Source organism: Aythya fuligula, chromosome 11 (genome assembly GCF_009819795.1).
Source record: "Aythya fuligula isolate bAytFul2 chromosome 11, bAytFul2.pri, whole genome shotgun sequence".
Lineage (NCBI taxonomy): Eukaryota > Metazoa > Chordata > Aves > Anseriformes > Anatidae > Aythya > Aythya fuligula.
Genome location: NC_045569.1, coordinates 5,161,324 through 5,179,470, shown reverse-complemented (window position 1 = coordinate 5,179,470; position 18,147 = coordinate 5,161,324). Strand labels below are relative to the sequence as shown.

At 39.5% G+C, this 18,147-nt stretch overlaps 1 protein-coding gene and 1 long non-coding RNA gene across 6 annotated transcripts in view; one reads left to right on the top strand and one right to left on the bottom strand.

The window, feature by feature from the left end:
• Positions 1-6,077, bottom strand: part of TJP1 (tight junction protein 1) — a 159,271-nt gene extending 153,194 nt beyond the window's left edge. For 2 of the 5 annotated variants that reach the window (XM_032194863.1, XM_032194865.1), the window contains exon 1: positions 5,896-6,077. In XM_032194863.1, the coding sequence (XP_032050754.1) occupies positions 5,896-6,062 (167 nt within the window). In that variant the 5' untranslated portion in view covers positions 6,063-6,077. The remainder of the gene's footprint in view (positions 1-5,895) is intronic. The other 3 variants (XM_032194866.1, XM_032194868.1, XM_032194864.1) reach the window with 2 other exon arrangements.
• LOC116493452 lies at positions 5,918-11,731 on the top strand. The gene is made up of 3 exons (XR_004253771.1): positions 5,918-5,972; positions 9,490-9,538; positions 11,675-11,731. It is a non-coding gene; the product is annotated as an uncharacterized LOC116493452 (long non-coding RNA).
• The last annotated feature ends 6,416 nt before the right edge of the window (positions 11,732-18,147 follow it).

Below are 18,147 nucleotides of genomic sequence, written 5' to 3'. Positions count from 1 at the left end.
TTTTTCATGGTTTTTTTTTGTTTGTTTGTTTGTTTTGTTTTGTTTTTTAATGTACACTGAAACTACCATGCAATACTACAGTTCTAGCATCTGGACCTCTAGCTAAAATTAAATTAAATTAACTTACTTAAGAAGTTGACACATCTGATTGCGTCCTATCTCCATTTTTTGGTCTGGTTTAATTAAGACAAAATTTCTGAGTGAGTTGTTAAGTCACTGGCTGTAGTACAGGGGTACAGAGGAATTATCACAGGTGAAGGCAGGAAGATTTCTAAGAGCCCTTTTAAAATGTCTGCATCTCATCAACTAACTCAAGGCAATCAAAGCTTAAGAATAAGATCTTCAAAGCAGCCTACACTTTTAAAAAGTTGAATATAGCATCCAGATCTCAGAAAGGTGTGAGCAGTTCTGGATGCCTGCTTTGAAACGTGCTGTCTCTGCGCATTGAAGAATGTGTTCAATATCCTGGAAACATAACAGCTTTATAACGTGGCTTGTCTGGGGACTCCTAAATTAAGGCACCTCAGTTCACTAATTTCTGGAAATTTTATTCGAGTAAAATTGGATAAATCTGTAAATCCCACCTCTGAGCCAGAGGCCCTTGTTTATTATCCACAACACTTCAAATGGTGTCATTGACCTTGCTGGTGCCTGATCAGCTATCAGATTACATAACTGTGACTCTGAATTATTCCTCTAGTTGGTAAAATAAGCAAGAACCTTAATATACTTTCAGTATTTGTGTCCCACTGATAAACATGCTAGCCTAACAAAGTACTAGGCAACAGCTTCTTCGAAGTACACCATCACATCAACAGCTAATGACTTAATACACACTGTAATGTAATTAGGTGGAATGTATGTAAAATAGCATAGTTTTTATTGTTTAAAAAGGTACTTCTATGCTACTTGCACACAATTACAATTTATAACAAGCTTCAATATCACCTAACTTTTTTTTTCTACAGCTAGACTTTGGCTTAAATGGCTAAACTAACGTTATTTTACAGAGAGCAGTTAAACTCAAGAGGTTTTAAAAATGCAGAAAATTCTCTTAATATTTAGTGATTTAGAGTTCTGAACTCTATAAGAAGTCTTATTATAGAAGACTACTTATATAATTAAACTTCTTGAAATGAAACATCTTCTGTATTTGTTTTCTGAGTGTAGTATTAATGCTATAGCTAAGGCAGGGAGGACAAATCTTTGACAACGATATATCCTCAACAAGCCTTGCAGTGACATAACTACCAGTTTTCACATCCTGCAAGTAGCCTACCCATCTTAGTAAAGAGCACTGAGGTGCTTGTGGCAAAGGGTTACTACAGATGGTCACACAATGTGTGAGTCTGAAACCTCCTTGAAACTTGTATCTCTAGAAGTTACATCTCAGCTGAGAGGTGTGTAAAATGCTCGGGTTTGTGCCCTCCTGTTAGAAGACAGGCTTTCCCAGGACGACAGCGAGGATGTCAGCCACGCTCAGCTGAAGGTGACCAGTGTGCCTCCTGGCTCCATCAAAAGGCTGGAGAAGCTGAAAACACTCCCACTGATCTGCCTGCAAGACCTAACAGTCACTCAGTATTTGTTTGGGAAAAAAAAAAAAAAAAAAAAGCCTAATATGAAGCAATGGCTAGCATCACTGAACAGTCACCTACTACACATAATTCTTGTGTATCTGCAGATACCTCCAGATATAAGTACAGCATCCTGCCTTCATCAGAAAATGGTATCAGTCAATTTACAACATGGATATGCCCTTACAATGTGCTAAACTGAGACCATTATTCCCATTTTGAGCAAATATTAACAGAACCAGTAATCAAAGATGGGTAACAGCCATTCTGGCGATCTCTATTTTTCCACATACTTCTGTAGAGACACCCAAGATACTGAATCTTTGCTGCTTTATTTCTCTTATGATGAGGTGATTTTTCCCTTAATTTGATATTCTGAATATGATTCTCTTTAGAAGCGACACTTTTCTCCCTAGGGATAGTCCTAATGATAAAGCAGGCATCCTTCAGCAGCAGCCTGAACTTTGAAGCCCAGTCCCTAGCCTGAACACAAAGACCCTGAGTCAACAACACTTTTAGAGCAGTGCTTAATTCCAGACAGGCGGCTTACTCTTCACTGATTTCAAGTGTGTTTATTCATCTGCTTGAAAATATACGTGCCCATGGAATATTTTACAAGAAGCAGCTATCATTAACATCCAGGCTTCTTCACCACACATTCCCTTAGCAATAGCACCAATAAGATCAAGCAAAATTCAAATTCTGTAGCGCACTGCTTCTGCGTTCTTCTCTGCAACCTCCAGATTACCCCAGTCAACCACCAACCATTCTTAAAAGATAAGGCAAATGCAACCATGGAATAGCCTCAGCCACTCCCATCATATTTTTTGTAAAGAAAACACACCGGCAACTGAGCTTTTTGCCTTATTTCATGACTCCATTTTCCTTTGTGCCAAGGGCAGCAGAGGGAGCGGCCCAAGCAGAGGAGACCTTTCAACGCAGAGGCAAATGCTGTAAGAAACATGAGAATATTAATGGGAATTATTAGAGTTGCCAGAAGATGCCCTGCTATTTTTTGGTTGGTTGGTTGTAGTTTTTTTTCCCCCGTTCCTCCTCCCTTTAGAAGAGAAACATTATTTTCAGTGTAGCAGGAAATTGTGGTGCATTTGTATAGTTCCCCTTAACTACATGATTTACCATTTCATATTCTAAAAGAATTTAGGTTGCAGATATTGGGATTCCAGTAAATATTGATGTCCATTTAGTGTTTTAAGCTGCTCCCAGGACAGCAATTAGTTTTTCTTAAGTTAATTAGCAAATGCAGTAATCCATGCTGCACTCACCCTTAAAAAATAATAATAAAATAATAATAATAAAAGCCATCAGCAGATGTTGACCAATAAAATCCTGCATTGTCTTACCAAGGTGAAAGAAACTGTCACACAGTTTTCAAGGTGTGAGTTACCACGTGCCAAATTCTTAATTTTGTTTCTGCAATAACCAGTCTAGCTAGGGCACGGTGCTAGTATGAAGGTTTTACAATTTGAAAAACTCCATAAAACAACCCATTTCACAGTGGAAATTAGAGATTCAGAAGAAAACTACCTTCTGTCCAGAAAGAAGTTCATCACAGACACAAATACTGCAAGTTTCTCGTGTTGCCTCAGCCCTGACCTGGAAGGAGATTCCTGCTCTGAACAAAGACAGTTTATTGCCTTGATAGACTCTGCTAACTGGCAGCATCATGACAGTGGTTGTTGTATCCAGATACAGCCCTCCCAGCAAGGCTGCTAAGAACATCCTACTCATCTCATTTAGGTTCCTATGTATTAGATTACAATGCCTCATAAATGCAGGAAAAGGTCTGTATCAGCAGTCTGGGACTCCAGCAACTTCCTTCATCACCAAGTCCAAAACTCTCCAGTCTCAACTAAACCCTCTCATAAAACAATCAAGCTCCACAGTAAGCACAGGCAAGTTCCCATCTCCACCACTCTTCACTGCGTGCCTGTGGCACAGCTTCCTTCTATTCTGGCCAGCTCTCTCTTTTACATCCAGCTACTTTATACCAACTTACAATTAATCCACCATGAGATACCAGCGTCCATCTTTTTGGCTTTCATTCGCACCTCTGCTTTCAAGCACCACAAACAGAACTTAGATTTTGGGAGGGAAAGCAGGAGAAAATTGGAGTGACAGATGCTCTATAAAGAATGAACCATTGCTGGTACCTTTTTCATTTTCATTCAGTAGGATAGGATTCAGGTGGATTATCTCAACCAACAAAAAGATGAGTATTTTAACCCTTTTTTATTAAATTATGTCTTTTGCTTCCACTTTCAATTGTATTAAAACCTCAGAGAACTTGTGAAGCTGACTGGTTAAACGAAATGCTGTTTGTTTTGTTGCTGTTGTTGTTCTGTTACTAAGTAAAAAGAAACAAAAAACAGCATCCTTTGATTATAAAATGAGTTGATTTATACATTTTCTTTATGCACCTTGGAGATTCCCAAAGAGCCAGTCCTGGAATACACTCTTGTTTTCTATGTTGGAAATATACACAAATATTGCATTGATTTTAGTATTAATATGCTCTTCACTCAAATATCTGCTTTTTCTTAATGGGTGATTTGATACAGACTAAGCTTAAAAAAAATTTACATGACAAAGTATCCTTAAGCCTTTCTCTAAATGCATCACAGAATAGCATTTCATACATGAGCAGAAATTCTATCCACAAAGATAATGCCTAATGCTATTAAAGTTCTCCAAGGAAAAGTGACTACGTATTATCATGCCACCTATTAATAAGAATATCCCAGAGACATGCTTTCAAATCTTAAATAATTTATACATCTCCCTAAAATGAAGAAAAATAATCTTATTTTTGCCTAACGCTCTTAGTCAACTAAATCTTCGTAAGGCATAGCATTGCAGCAACATTCAGACAAGTTAGAAATGTTATGAAATGCAATGCTTATAGTACGTATTAGTGGGAATCCACTCTCTTGTTTTGCTTTCCCTCAAAAAGCACATTAATTTTGCCGTGAAACTAGGCAACACAGAGCTGATCTAACTACAACTGAAGACATTAAATAGAAGTTGAATAACGTCCTTTCAGACTTTAAACATACGCAAATATAAATAGCTTCACTTGAACAAGTCAGCAAAGAAAAAATTTCCAAGGAGACACGGGAAATATAAAACAGAAGAAGCGTTAGCATCATATTACTCATAATTAGACTTGCAGAAGAAGTAATATATTGATATATGAAACATGCTGCTGCACACAGACAAGGAAAGCGTTTGGGGAAAATACAATAGGTACGGTAGGGGCACTTTATGTAACTTACATAATCAAAATCAAGCCACTGCATATGCTGTAAAACCTTTTGATTTGATTAAATGTAACAAAACTTATCAGCATGTCAACAGATTTTTGTCTAGGACTACATTTGTACATTACAGTTAGTACGAACAGATTTGCCAAACTGCTTTTTTCGGCAAGTCCTTGAGCAAGATTTGGGATTTACGGCAGAGCTTATTAGGTGCCCAGTGTTTCTTCAAGTGCTGCTTTTCCTTGACATTGTGAATGCTAGCTGATCGTGTGTATGGATACAGGGAGAGCGAGGACAAGACACGTCCTGCAGTTAAGGCAATGCCCATATTTGTTGCAACCGCTGATGTGAGTGTTTCTGCTGCCGAGTTACCTATTCTGAAACAGGGTGACCTACCCTCCTATGACACTTCACTTTCCTTCACTAGGAACCTTTAAGTCCAGTGCAAGTAAACCACAACATGAGCATCGCCTCCTAAAATGTCGCTCCCAGCCTTTTGTGGACAACAAATCCTGGGCGTACAGATTCTTCCTTGGCATTTTCCCCCCAGACACCCTGACTTGACAAGTTCGCGGATTTCCTCCTGGCGATGTTGCCCCGGCGGCGCCTCAGCCCTTCTCCGGGTGCCCGGGCACCTCCTGCCCGCCGTGCCCCGCTCTCCCCCAGGACACCATTACACCTTCTTTCTCGCTGCTCGCCGTTGATCCCACCACAAGAACCGGCTCAGCGCCCCCTCCCCAGCCCCCCGGCCGCCCCTCGGCGCCTCAGCGGCCCCCGGGGCCGAAGCCGGGTCCGGCCCGGCCGCCGGGCCCCCGGCGGGGAGCGGGGCAGCGGGCGGGCGGCTGCGGGCGCGAGGCGCGGACAGCTCCTGAGGCGACGGCCTCGCAGCGCGGAGCCGCGGGGATGCCGCCGGCGGCCCCGGGCCCGCAGCGGGTCCCGGCCCCGAGCTCCCGGCCCCGGCCCCGGTGCTGAGGGGGCAGCCCCCGCCCGCTCGGCCCGGCCCGGCCCGGCCCGGCCCGCAGTGCCGCTTTGTGCCTACTCACCACAGCTTCCTCTTTAAGGGCATCAGACTGCCCCTGTTGGAGGCGGTCACCCCTATGGCCATCTGCAAGACGGTCAGGTATTTCTGATACTTCATTTTGCCGTCGCCCCCCCTGTCCCTGCCTCGTCCCCGCCGCCGCCACCGACAGAGTCTCTCCAGCCGCTGCATGCAATCATCAAATTTTTATTTCCAGGCATCTGCCGTCCCTGCGTCGCGCTCCTTCCCCTCCTCCTCCTCCTCCTCTCCTCCTCCTGCCGCGCTCCCTCTCTCTCTGCCCCCCCAGCTCACGCTCTCCTCCTCCTCCTCCTCCTCCTCCTCCTCCTGCCGCACTCCCTCTCTCTCTGCCCCCAGCTGACGCTTCTCCTCCGCCCCCCGCCGCGCTCTGCCCTCCCCCCGGGCCCACGCCGCTCTCCTCCTCCGCCTGCCCCGGCCGCGCTCCCTCCCTCGCTTCGCCCCCTCACCTGCGCCCGTTCCCCGCTAGGCCCGCTCCTCCCGGCGCGGCCACCTGGGCTGGCCCTGCCCGTGCCCGTGCCCTCCGCCATCAGCGGGGCGCCATGCCGCAGCCCGGCCTCGCAGCGCCCCGGGGCAGCCCCGTGTTATTCTCCTCCTCGCCTCCCGGCCGACATCATTGTGGCTCCAGGCTGGCGGCCACCGAGGGGACGCAGGGAGGGAGGGAGACGCCTCACAGCCAGCACGGGCGGCCCTGTGGGGGCGGCGAGGGGAAAGGGGAGAGGTAGGGGTGTGAGGGGAGGGGAGGGGAAGGTGAGGGTGAGGTGAGGGGAAGATGAAGGTGAGGTGAGGATGGAGATGAGGTGAAGATGAAGGTGAGGTGAGGCTGGAGGTGAGATGAGGTGAGGATGAAGGTGAGGTGAGGGTGAGGTGAGGTGAAGATGAAGGTGAGGTGAGGATGAAGGTGAGATGAGGTGAAGGTGAAGTGAGGATGGAGGTGAGGGTGAGGTGAGGTGAAGATGAAGGTGAGATGAGGTGAGATGAAGGCAAAGATGAAGGTGAGGTGAGGGTGAAGGTGAAGATGAAGGTGAGGTGAGGGTGAGGATGGAGGTGAGGTGAGGGTGAAGGTGAGGTGAGAGTGAAGGTGAGGGTGAGGAGAGGCACAGCATGGAGGCAGCTGGCCGCTGTGGGCTGGCAGGACAGGGAAGCAGCGGGAGCAGCACCTCCAACCAAGCCTTCAGGAAAAGGTGCAGCGTGAGGTGGCTGGAGTGCAGCTCCCTGCTGCAGCAAGACCCCTAAGGGATGGGGTTGTGAAGTCACCTATAAAGAGCCTGCTGAGCCCACAGGAAAGAGAGGACAAACCTCCCCTCCTGACATTTTTTTCCCACATGAGGAAAACTGAAGTGTGTTTGAAAACCAGATACATGTAGGAATCAAATGTTTTTTACAGGGCTACCCACCTTCTGGGTACTTCAGCAAAAATCACTGAAAGCATAACTGTGTAATGGTCTTATGTGTGACAATTATTACAGCTTTCATCTGTTATTTGCCCTACTCCTCCAGTTCTCCATTAAGAGCTGTAGGAGATCCCACTTTTGACAAGTGCTTTTGGAATTCATTCAAAATATGATCAGAGAGACCCATCTCAGTGCAGACATCCCTGAAGTGAAGGGCAGAAGGCTGACCTGTTGATCAAGAGCAGTTGAAAATATTTTGACTAGAAATAGCTGGTGAATAACTGTGCTTTGGCAGGAAGCTTCAAGGTATCCTTAACTCACATTTGAAACACTGTCAATCTAAAGTAATATGGAAAACCCACTAAAACAGGTCAAACTTTTTCTAAGCTGTTCTGTAGGTGTTCTGATATTTATGTGAAGAAATAGTAGCTGAGTGTTTTAATGCAGAAAGTTATGTTAGTTCCTCCAAAACTATTTGTGACCAGGGTAAGATTAAGGTCCTCTAATACTAGCTGAGATATTTTGGCTGTTCCAGCACTGCTTAAGTATGTAGATGTAGATATTCTGCAAATTGCAGATAGGAACAAATCCATGATGAAGTGACAACTTTCATTAAGATGCTATAATATAATATGTAATAAATATGAATTGTAATACTTACTCAGAGTAATGTCCCAAGCAAGCACCATCAGCTAGGAAAAATACTGTGAACATTGTCACCTTGATTATTTTTTTAACGTAATATATATCTGAAGACTACAGTAGGCAAGAGTACAGGGAAGGTAAATATATTACTTGTAAACACATCAGATTTGAATTAGAAACATATGATAAGAATTGTATGACTGTAGTTAATGATATAGACAGCTTTGCATTTTCAGTGTAGAAATGAGATGTGTACAAATGTCCTGAAATTGTATGTTTAATTAAATATTTAATTTATATTAAAAATTCAAATGCCAGTTGAATGGCCGCCTGCACATCTACAACACACAAGATTCTACTCATGGGTTTCTTTGTCTTTTGAGAGATCAAGCACTAAAAACAATGAGGGATGGTTAACCTGAAATGGTTAGGAAGGTTAAAGAGGAGGAATTAATTTTTGTCTTTGAACAATTCTAGTACTACACTATCTTCTACAGACAGAACATCAAATCTGTTTGAAAACCCATGGAGATAATTTTTTGCCTTAAAATAAAAAAAAAAAACATATAAAAACAACACATTGTTTTCTCCTGCTGTGCATCCAGTCATTACTTCACTGAAAAAAGGCTTGCTGCCCACACAATGAGAGAATGAGTGTGGGCTGGATTTTACTCTCACCATCATTAGCAGAATGTTAGCTACATTATAATTGAAATAGTCACTTACACTTGTGCAGTCCTATTGAGAAAATCTTTTACACCTTGAAATGCTAGGAAACGCTGACTAAAAGGATGAGACTGTTTTGTTTTGAACATCACAATTCAATGTAAACGTTATATCTCTCAGAAAAATATATATTATCATTATCTCATATTGAAACTTTTGAGATAAAAATCTACTCTTCATCCATTTGTAGTGGTAGAATTTTTTTTAGATAAGAGAATCCAAGGATACAAAGGAAGCAAAGTTTATTTGAAAGCTGATTAAACAGGGAGAAGCAGGTAAGCTTTGAGAGTCCCCAAACATTGCTTTTCCCATTTTTATAGTGGCAGATTTGGGACATAAATTTATTTTAAGCGTCTATATACAAAGGTGTTAAGAAATGTGCCAACAATGCTTTGCATAAAGACTTAAAATGGAACCTGGCTGCATATTCAGATCTTTATTCAACATTTTGAAGTCTGGTTAGTGATTTCTACTCTTAATTCAATAGGACTTCCTAATTCTTTTTAAATTAGCAAAATAATTACTGCTATTTCAGATTTAGCTCTATAGTTTTCAATGATTATACTGTTAACCTGGTACAAACATTAACTTTTGTATGCTTTATATATCAACAGTAGCTCTTCATATATGTTGCAGAGAAAAAATGTAATAAAGAAATGTTATCCTCTAGCTTTAATTGCAATTATTTCTGATTCTCTCAGACCTGTTCCTTCTTAGTGCTACTCCATTATATATCTCCTTTAAGAACATCGTATTTTAAGCACGTATCTTTTGTATAGGTGAAAAAGTCAAACAGTCCTGCCTTTCTTGCCTTTCAGATGGAGAGCCTATTTTTAACAGGAGTCAGTCAGCCACTTCCAGATTAGGGTAAGCGTCCAGACATCCCACTGTTACCTCTGAGGCCTGTGTGGACCCATTAGCTGAGTTAAGGCCACAATTTATGCAGCAGATATCCCTGCAACAGAGGCAGTCTGGTCATATTTGCTGTTGTCTTTGCAAACTCATTCTGTCTGATGAGATACACTCTCCTTCACTACAGAAAGATGAAAGCTGCTTACATTTTTTTTAACCTAGCATACATTCAAAACACAATTCAAGTCCAATTTAATTACTTCAGGTTAACATAGATGATTCATAGCATGTTTGTTGGTTGTTTTTTTTGTTTTGTTTTCGGTACAAAATCACACAGAGACATAATAGTTTCTTAATTCTATTAGCTTAGGTAATTTAACTGTAGACTTTACCTTAGAACAAACTCTATAATACATCTATTACTTGCAATCGTCAACACCCCTTTTTCTTCTGAAGTCGGTCCCTGGTATGACCTTCCAATGCACTTCTTGGCTCTGGAAGAACAGGCTGCTCTTTCAGTTACGAGTTACAATATTAGTATGAGTGGTACACTTGAATAGACGTGTGGCTGCCCCACATTCCACTCATAATAGTCTGTTTATACTAGCATGATGATGTGTATAGCAGATAGATGGGCAGGCCCCGAGAAGGTGGAGATTAATGCCAGTATGTGCTATCGAATTTTGGCCCACGCGTTGGGGAGTGGGCTGTTGTCAACAGTGAGAGACAGAATGGCTGCAACTTAGAGGATGCCACTGAGACAGCTGTGCATTGGCAGCTCCTACCAGCTGCAAAGCACTAAGAACAAGAGAGTGTAATGGTGGGCTACCTAATGCGATCTTCATTCTAAGCTTCGTCTATCATCTTTTTCAATCTTAGTGTTGTTAGAACATATATGAGATTTCAGATAGTGCAAAGCAATATTTTACATATTATCTACTTCTGCTGATTCTATATGTGATTTAAGTAAGCTCATCACTTACCTTCCTTTCCTTTATCATTAGCACATCACACATCCCTGTAGTGCCAGTTGTCACTAGCTGTCATCCTTTCCAAACTCTCACCTGCATCACTCAGTCTTGACTAAACTCACAGGAGGTGGAGAAATTAAGGTCTGACTCAAAAGACTCTCTAGAGACATTACAGAAATACACTTTTGAAAATTTAGGGTACTCTTGAGATATATATATATATGTATATGTATATTTATTTATTTATTTTCAGATTTTTCTTCTTTTTTTTTTTTCAATAATGTGAGGAAGAAGAAACCATATCTTTAACTGGTATAGCTGTTCTGGCAAACAAGCAAAAATATTCATTTTTACTGATTTAGCTTATTTTTCCAGCAAACCGGCATAAACTACACTGTCTGGCAAAAATAAATTGATAGATAAATATCTTACAAGAATAAACAGCATTGTCATTGGTAATATAATGGCCACATCAGCAACTTTTGAGGGTAGATTAGGTCTTAATAGTAAATTTTAACCTCTCAGGTGCATTCATTTTTTAGTCTGTCAAAACTGTTTTAGAGCTAAAGCAGACATCAAATAAACTTGTTGCTGCTTTATGGCATATTAACTAGAATATTTTATTTGCATTTTAGAATAGTCTTAACCTTTACTCTGCATAAAACAAAGATTTTTCATAACATTACATTGTTCATTCTATGTTTCTTAATACTGTGCTACTGTATAGACTGAAGAATTAACATTATGTTTTTTCTTAGAATATACCCATTCCCCTTGCTGATTTCTACTGTAATGACTAATTAAAAAAGTCTTGAGACATGCTAGTCATATTCTATGCTCCTGTTGCATTTCATATGATTGGAGAACCTCTTATTACACAGTTTAATTGGTAGAGTGTCACTGTGAAATTCCAGAGACTGATACAACACTGACATTAAAACATGACATTAGATTACTGATCTCCTGTTTACTAATAGAATTCTTTTGCATCAATACTTTTTTAATAACAGTGTATTCTGTTATTTTTTACATTTAGTCAATTAAAATCATAATATTAATGAAGATTTCTTTTAATTAGCAGCATTAATGCAGATACTTCAGTAAAGGCAGCTTCTGAAACAGACTTTCTTGCCATTTCAATGTCATGTGTAAGCTTCACATGTCCCATTTTTTGTTCCAGGAAAACAAATAAAAGGATCATACTTGTCAAAGGCAAGAGTTCCTTAGAATCTACAGGTATGTCAGATAAGGTACTCCAGCAGTTATTTTTTTCCTCCTCAAAAGTAAGAAAACAGTGTTTGTGTGTTTCTGTGTTTCCAATTTATGCGTTTACAATATGTGATTCTGTGACTTTTTTTTTTTTTTTTTCCTATGATCTACTAGAGCTCTTCTATACCCTTTTTTGATGTATTTATTATATATAATGCAAAACCTTTTTCTGGTCTGTTACTGTTTCTTCCATAGGGCTACGAAGATGGTGAAAGGCCTGGAGGGGAAGACGTACGAAGAACGGCTGAGGTCACTGGGCCTGTTCAGCCTGGAGAAGAGGAGGCTGAGGGGAGACCTCATCACAGTCTACAACTTCCTCGTAAGGGGGTGTCGAGAGGCAGGAGACCTTTTCTCCATTAACACTAGTGACAGGACCCGCGGGAATGGGGTTAAGCTGAGGCAGGGGAAATTTAGGCTTGACATCAGGAGGGGGTTCTTCACAGAGAGGGTGGTTGCACACTGGAACAGGCTCCCCAGGGAAGTGGTCACTGCACCGAGCCTGTCTGAATTTAAGAAGAGATTGGACTGTGCACTTAGTCACATGGTCTGAACTTTTGGGTAGACCTGTGCGGTGTCAAGAGTTGGACTTGATGATCCTTAAGGGTCCCTTCCAACTCAGGATATTCTATGATTCTATGATTCATACTTAACTGCATGTTACATGAAGATCTATAAAGATACATGCAGTATCACTGTAAAAACAAAACAAAAAAAATCTTGATTTTTCTTCTCACTTTTTACTGCTCAATTGATCAACTACAACAGAGGAAGCTTTCACATTTCTCTGAAGTGTCTTTATGACAGGCTAGCTTGACTAATGACAGAAAAATATGTGTCCACATGGATATAGTAATAAACTGACACAGTCATTTTGAATTAACTTAAATCTTCTGAAAGAGTTTATCCTGGTCATTCATTTGATCTGCCAAAATAAAAATAGGTAAATAATTTTGCTTGGAAGAAAGAATGTTCAATGTTCACTGTGTTTTCTCAGAAGAATATCCTCACAGGAAAAAAAAAAAAATTATTTAACTGTGGCTTATCAATAATAAAGGACTATCTAGAATAAGCTATTGACATTTTTACAAGAAACTTGCAAACAAGCAGATATCCCCATTTCACTGTAGCCAGGACTATTTAGTAATGGATTCCTGTATGAATGGTGTTAGTGCTGTTCTGCGGGCTCTGATGTGTAGCTTCTTTACACTATTACTATCAAATTTCAGGTTACTGCAAAAATAAGAATACTACTAAAGCCAAGAATTCTGGCTAGAAGAAAGTGGACCTGTACTGCTACACCCTACATTACTTTTACATTTACCCATTTCTTGCAAACTTGTAATTCTAAGATTTTACTTTTAAAAAAAGAAAAACACCTTAAGTCAAGATTATCCAAATATCACATTATGCCTGACAAACTTGACCCTGTCACAGGATAAAATAAGCTTAATGTAGAAAAAGATAAGCATATGCATGAATTCCATTACTGCTCTCTGATACAGATTATTCATGTAGAAAACTACTGGAGGGAAGAAATCACCAAGCACACAATTTCAATGTGAGATGCAACAGAAAAAGAAGCGTAAGTAACATCACTTCCCATAAAAGATTCTAAGAAATATATTACCATCTGCAGCACATCACAACTTCAGTACACAAAGATCTAATTAATTAGTCTTGCTAACTGCATATTGTTAGAACTGAGAGAGTATGTAACTCTGAGGTGAGGTGTGACCAGACCTTGCTATCATTCTGGGATGTAGTTGCTAATAGCTTTCATTTTTAGATGATATGCCTGATGGGGAAGCCTCAGAGCACACAATGCTTAAAAGAGAAGAGAAAATTGTGAAAAGCAGGCAATAATGATGGTTCCCTGGTGTGGAATTCTGAAAAACAAAAATGTAAAATATTGGGAGATTGAGGAAAAGTTGTATTTCTGAACTATTATGGTAGATGTTATAGACCCTCTGTGAAAAACTTGGGAATGAGGACCGATTTGTAAGACTCTGCCCAATTGTCTATAAATAATACCTCTCTACATTTCCCTTACATCTTTAAATTTGAATAGTGAGTTTTGTGCGTGCTAGCTGTACACATCAGGATAAATAAATCAAAATGAGAGAGAGAAGTACTAAAATTTAAGGAGCTTCTTGTGCCAAAATATATGCATGCCACATTCTGTAAAGTAATAACAATTTAGACCTTTATATAGTTTCATTAATATCTTTGATTAAATCCTAATGGAAGTGTTTCCACATCCATGAGACTGTAAAGCCTGAAGGCCAGCTGAGTGTTACAGGAATACATTGAAATCATTCACAATGCTAGTTGAAGGCTGTTGTACATGTCTAGTTATATATTTGTGCACTACTACGCATATGAAACCCTTTTTTCACTTTGTGGAAAGAAGCCATTCTATTTACAATCTGTATGACTTTTACACTATACTATTTTAATCAGATTACCACTACAATGAGAATTAATGTAATAGGATTTACTATAATTAGAGGCAAGTATACAGTAATCTACAATGAAAAGAACACAAAATGGTTAGTGAAGATCAATGGAGGATATTGTTTATGCCGATCATATAATGGTTTTTAAATCACATTAAGCCTGATTTTAAGCAGTTTTTTTTTTTTTACAAACTTTACTCAAACGATTTCAACCCAGAAGGGTTAGTAAGTCAAGTATTACTCTTGTCTGAGACAGAGAGAAGTGGAAATAAATAAAAACAGATAAAACCTAAAGGACTGCAAGCTACTCGTTTCATTGTCCAGCCTGAATAAAAGACAAAATTAAAAAAAAAAAAAGAAAAAGAGAGCATGAATGATAAAATAGTGATAAACAAGGCTTTTAAAACATAGATTAATGATTTAGGCTTTAAATTATGGTTTTAAACCTCTAAGAATTCAATATTTATCAATGTTAATATATATCAAATGTTCCTGTAATTCCCATGTAAGGAAACCTACATGAAATTTTGGTAAAGATTGCAGATCTTCCCAAGTGATTATATTGTTGTTATGTTCCTGTCTGTTGTAAAATCCTGATAGATCCATAAACCTTAAGATACCAGTAGTAGGCCTAGCAAGTGGCAATTAAGAATTGAAAAGGTGGTGAAAGATAAACTAACTAAATCTTGATGCTGTGGGAAACATTTTTGAGGATCTGGGACAACACCGGATGAGAGAACCATCTTGACCACAGGCTGAAGGATTGGTTCCTAAGACTCGTGACGGTTTTTTTATACCAGCACAGTGATGCATATAGCAGACAGATAGACAGACCCCAAGAAGGTGGAGATGAATGCCAGTGTGTGATCAAATCTTGTCCCATGCCTTGGGTTTATAGGTGGGGAGTCGGCTGTTGGGAGACAGACTGGCTGCAACTTAGAGCACACTGCTGAGACAGTTGTGCTTTGGGAGTTCCCATCAGCTGCAGAGTAGCTAAGAACAAGGCAGTGTAACGCTTTCATCAGTAATTAGCTCATACCACAGCCTAGTCTCCCTATGGGAGGCATTGGGTTAGATTCAAAATAAAGTAGTGGGTTACAGTTTGTATATTTAAAATTATTGAAAATCAAATAGGACTCTTTTGTAGAGCAAAAGTTATTCATACTGTTATGAATTTGCAAGATTTAATATTTTAGTTACTGCATTTTTAATTTTAAGAACACATCAGAGGTAGCATTAGTAACATTCCAGGGAGATAAAGCCCTTGCATTAAGTGTGTGTGCATAATAATAAATATCAGCTTCAAGAAACCCTTCAAAGTTTAAAAAATGCTTCCATTTCTGAGAGTGTATCTTCAGACAATATATAATATTTGTGGGTGGGTATCCCACATTCTTGTTCATCTTTGAAAATATTGGTACAAATAAATATAATATTTTTTTTTTCAATAAAACAATGTGGTAAAGATTTTAAATACGTCATTTAAATAATTAACAACTGGATTGCATTCTTTCACGGTTGTGGGGTTAAGTACATAAAATATTTTTTCTCTATAGTTTCCTTCAAGACCATCTAATACAAAATAAGGAATTGAGCTGTTCATTACAGACACAGGTATCTTTGGATATCATGTATATTTTTTCTACTTCTACTTTGGCTACATAGGGGATTTTGAATCCTCATGTTTTTTTACTAACTGGTGCCAAAACTTTTCCAGCCTCCAATAAGTTCTTTATAAACGATGAAAATTCATGTGCAGATCAACAGTCTTGCTACAAACTCGATTTTTGTAACAAATAAGCAATTTTCTGTCCTCTTCCTCAGAGAAGACACAATCAATTCTATCTTCTCTTCTATGCTGCAGTTATTGCTACTTTTGGCATAGCTGATCTGGCTCCAAACTTGCTGTGAGTAGACCAATTCTTTTTTAATTGCCCCAGTATAAAAATAAAATTGCCTTTATGGCACTCGTGATGTTACACTATGAAATTGCATAATGCCTTACAGCCTGGAAAAAACGCATTAATAGCACAGAGGAGAGATGGGAGAATCAAGCAACTTACTATTACTGCCTTAACACAGAACACAAATGTGTTTGTTTGTTTGTTGCTGTTCTTTCGTTGGTTTCTGTTCTTTTTTGTTGTTGTTGTTGTTCTTGTTTGTTTTTAAGCAAAAAAATAAGGTAAAGTAAATAATGCACTACTAAGATTTCGTCTGGAAAGGTGAATAGACTTATACCATCTTTTGCTGTTATTGCAGTTTATTTGACTGTTTTTCTGATCAGTTCAGCTTCTCTCTCTCTCTCTTTTTTTTTTTTTTTAGACATTAGAGTAGCTGAAATATTTACAATACACAAGATACACGATGCACAATATTCTATTCCTCTAACTTAATATCGGTCATTGCATTACTACTCTTTAATATCCAAATATTTCTACTTTCTAACATACTCCAAAAATGAATCAGCAAAATATATTAAATGAAGTTATTCTTTAACACTCTGTCCTTGAACTCTGAACAAGAATTCTGTTGTTGTTCTTTGCTTGCCTCTTATTACTTAACAATTTTACTCGGAGTATCCAAAGAATAAGCAAGACCCTTCCTGGGTCAGTTGTACTCAGCTGGCACAAAATAACAAGGCCCTACTGAAGTCATCATTTTATACCATGTAACGGTCTGGCAGAATTATTTAGTCAATACATTTTGGTGAGTGTTGGAAGCAATGTTTATAGTGAGTGTTTTCCTGGAGCTGACCTGGATAGTATCTGTCCCAAGGTCTATCAAGCTGTGATCTGCACTGCTACAGTGCCAGCATACACTCTGTAACAGTTACAGTGCAAATACTCTTCTCAATATAACCTACAACCTCTTTTTCTCATGATACAATAGAAGGTTTGAGAGCTCACTTGCTGTCTTGCCAACCGAGCAATTCACCCACCATCTGCACGCTAAGAGCATGCAAACAGTTATGAAACTCTGCATGGTTCTTACTCAGCACTGTGTTTTTGGGGAGCTGTTCATTGGCTCTTCAATCTTTGGAGCAACAAGACAGGATGCAACAAATAATTAAAATAAAGTTCTTGTTTTTATTATTATTACTATTATTATGTTATTTTTAGATAAATAAATCTTCTTTTAATCCTGTAAAAATTCCTCTATAATATTAAAAGGACAAATTTTGGAGATTAACTAACAGACCCATAATAGAGGTCTGTTCTGGCATCCTGTCTATCTCTGCAAATCTGTTCGTTTTATTGCAGTAATGCAAACTTCCTTAGAACCATCTGCACCACTGCTGAGTTTTGAAAAGAAAAACACAAAAAGAAGACTCAATGGATAATGAACAAGGGCACTCACAAACCCACTGCACTTATCTGTATACCCACTGTCCAAGCTGCTCTAGAGCATACACACTGTTGTCACTCTCAAGTGAGAGGTAGAAGTGCTACAGAAGCTCAGCACATTTTGCTGAAGAAAGTCAGCTGGCTCACACGAGTCCAGAGGGATATTCTTCCTCCAGAACTTTGCCTGGAACTTAGTGACAAAAAAAAAAAATAGAATTAATAAGTATTTATACCAAACACCAGAAAAAAAATAAATAGTGGTGAATATTCGAATGGAAATAATTAAATCAAGCTTAATGTCTGCTCATGTAGCCAAAAGTGATGATGTTTCCTGTACTCTAAGTGACCTCACTGTGGCTGAAAACACCCTTTTGTGGCATTGACAGGTTCAAAGTGTGTCAGAGTACACTGACACTTAAAGAAGGTGCATGGATCCCTGAAGAAGACAGAGATTATAGTGATTTTAGGAACAAAACCAAAACACCAACACTTGCAAGTAGTCGCTGCAAAACACATTCGGTCTGGCAATCTGTGCACATCACTGTGAGAGCATCGGTAAATCATAAGCTTTGCAACAGTTTGCC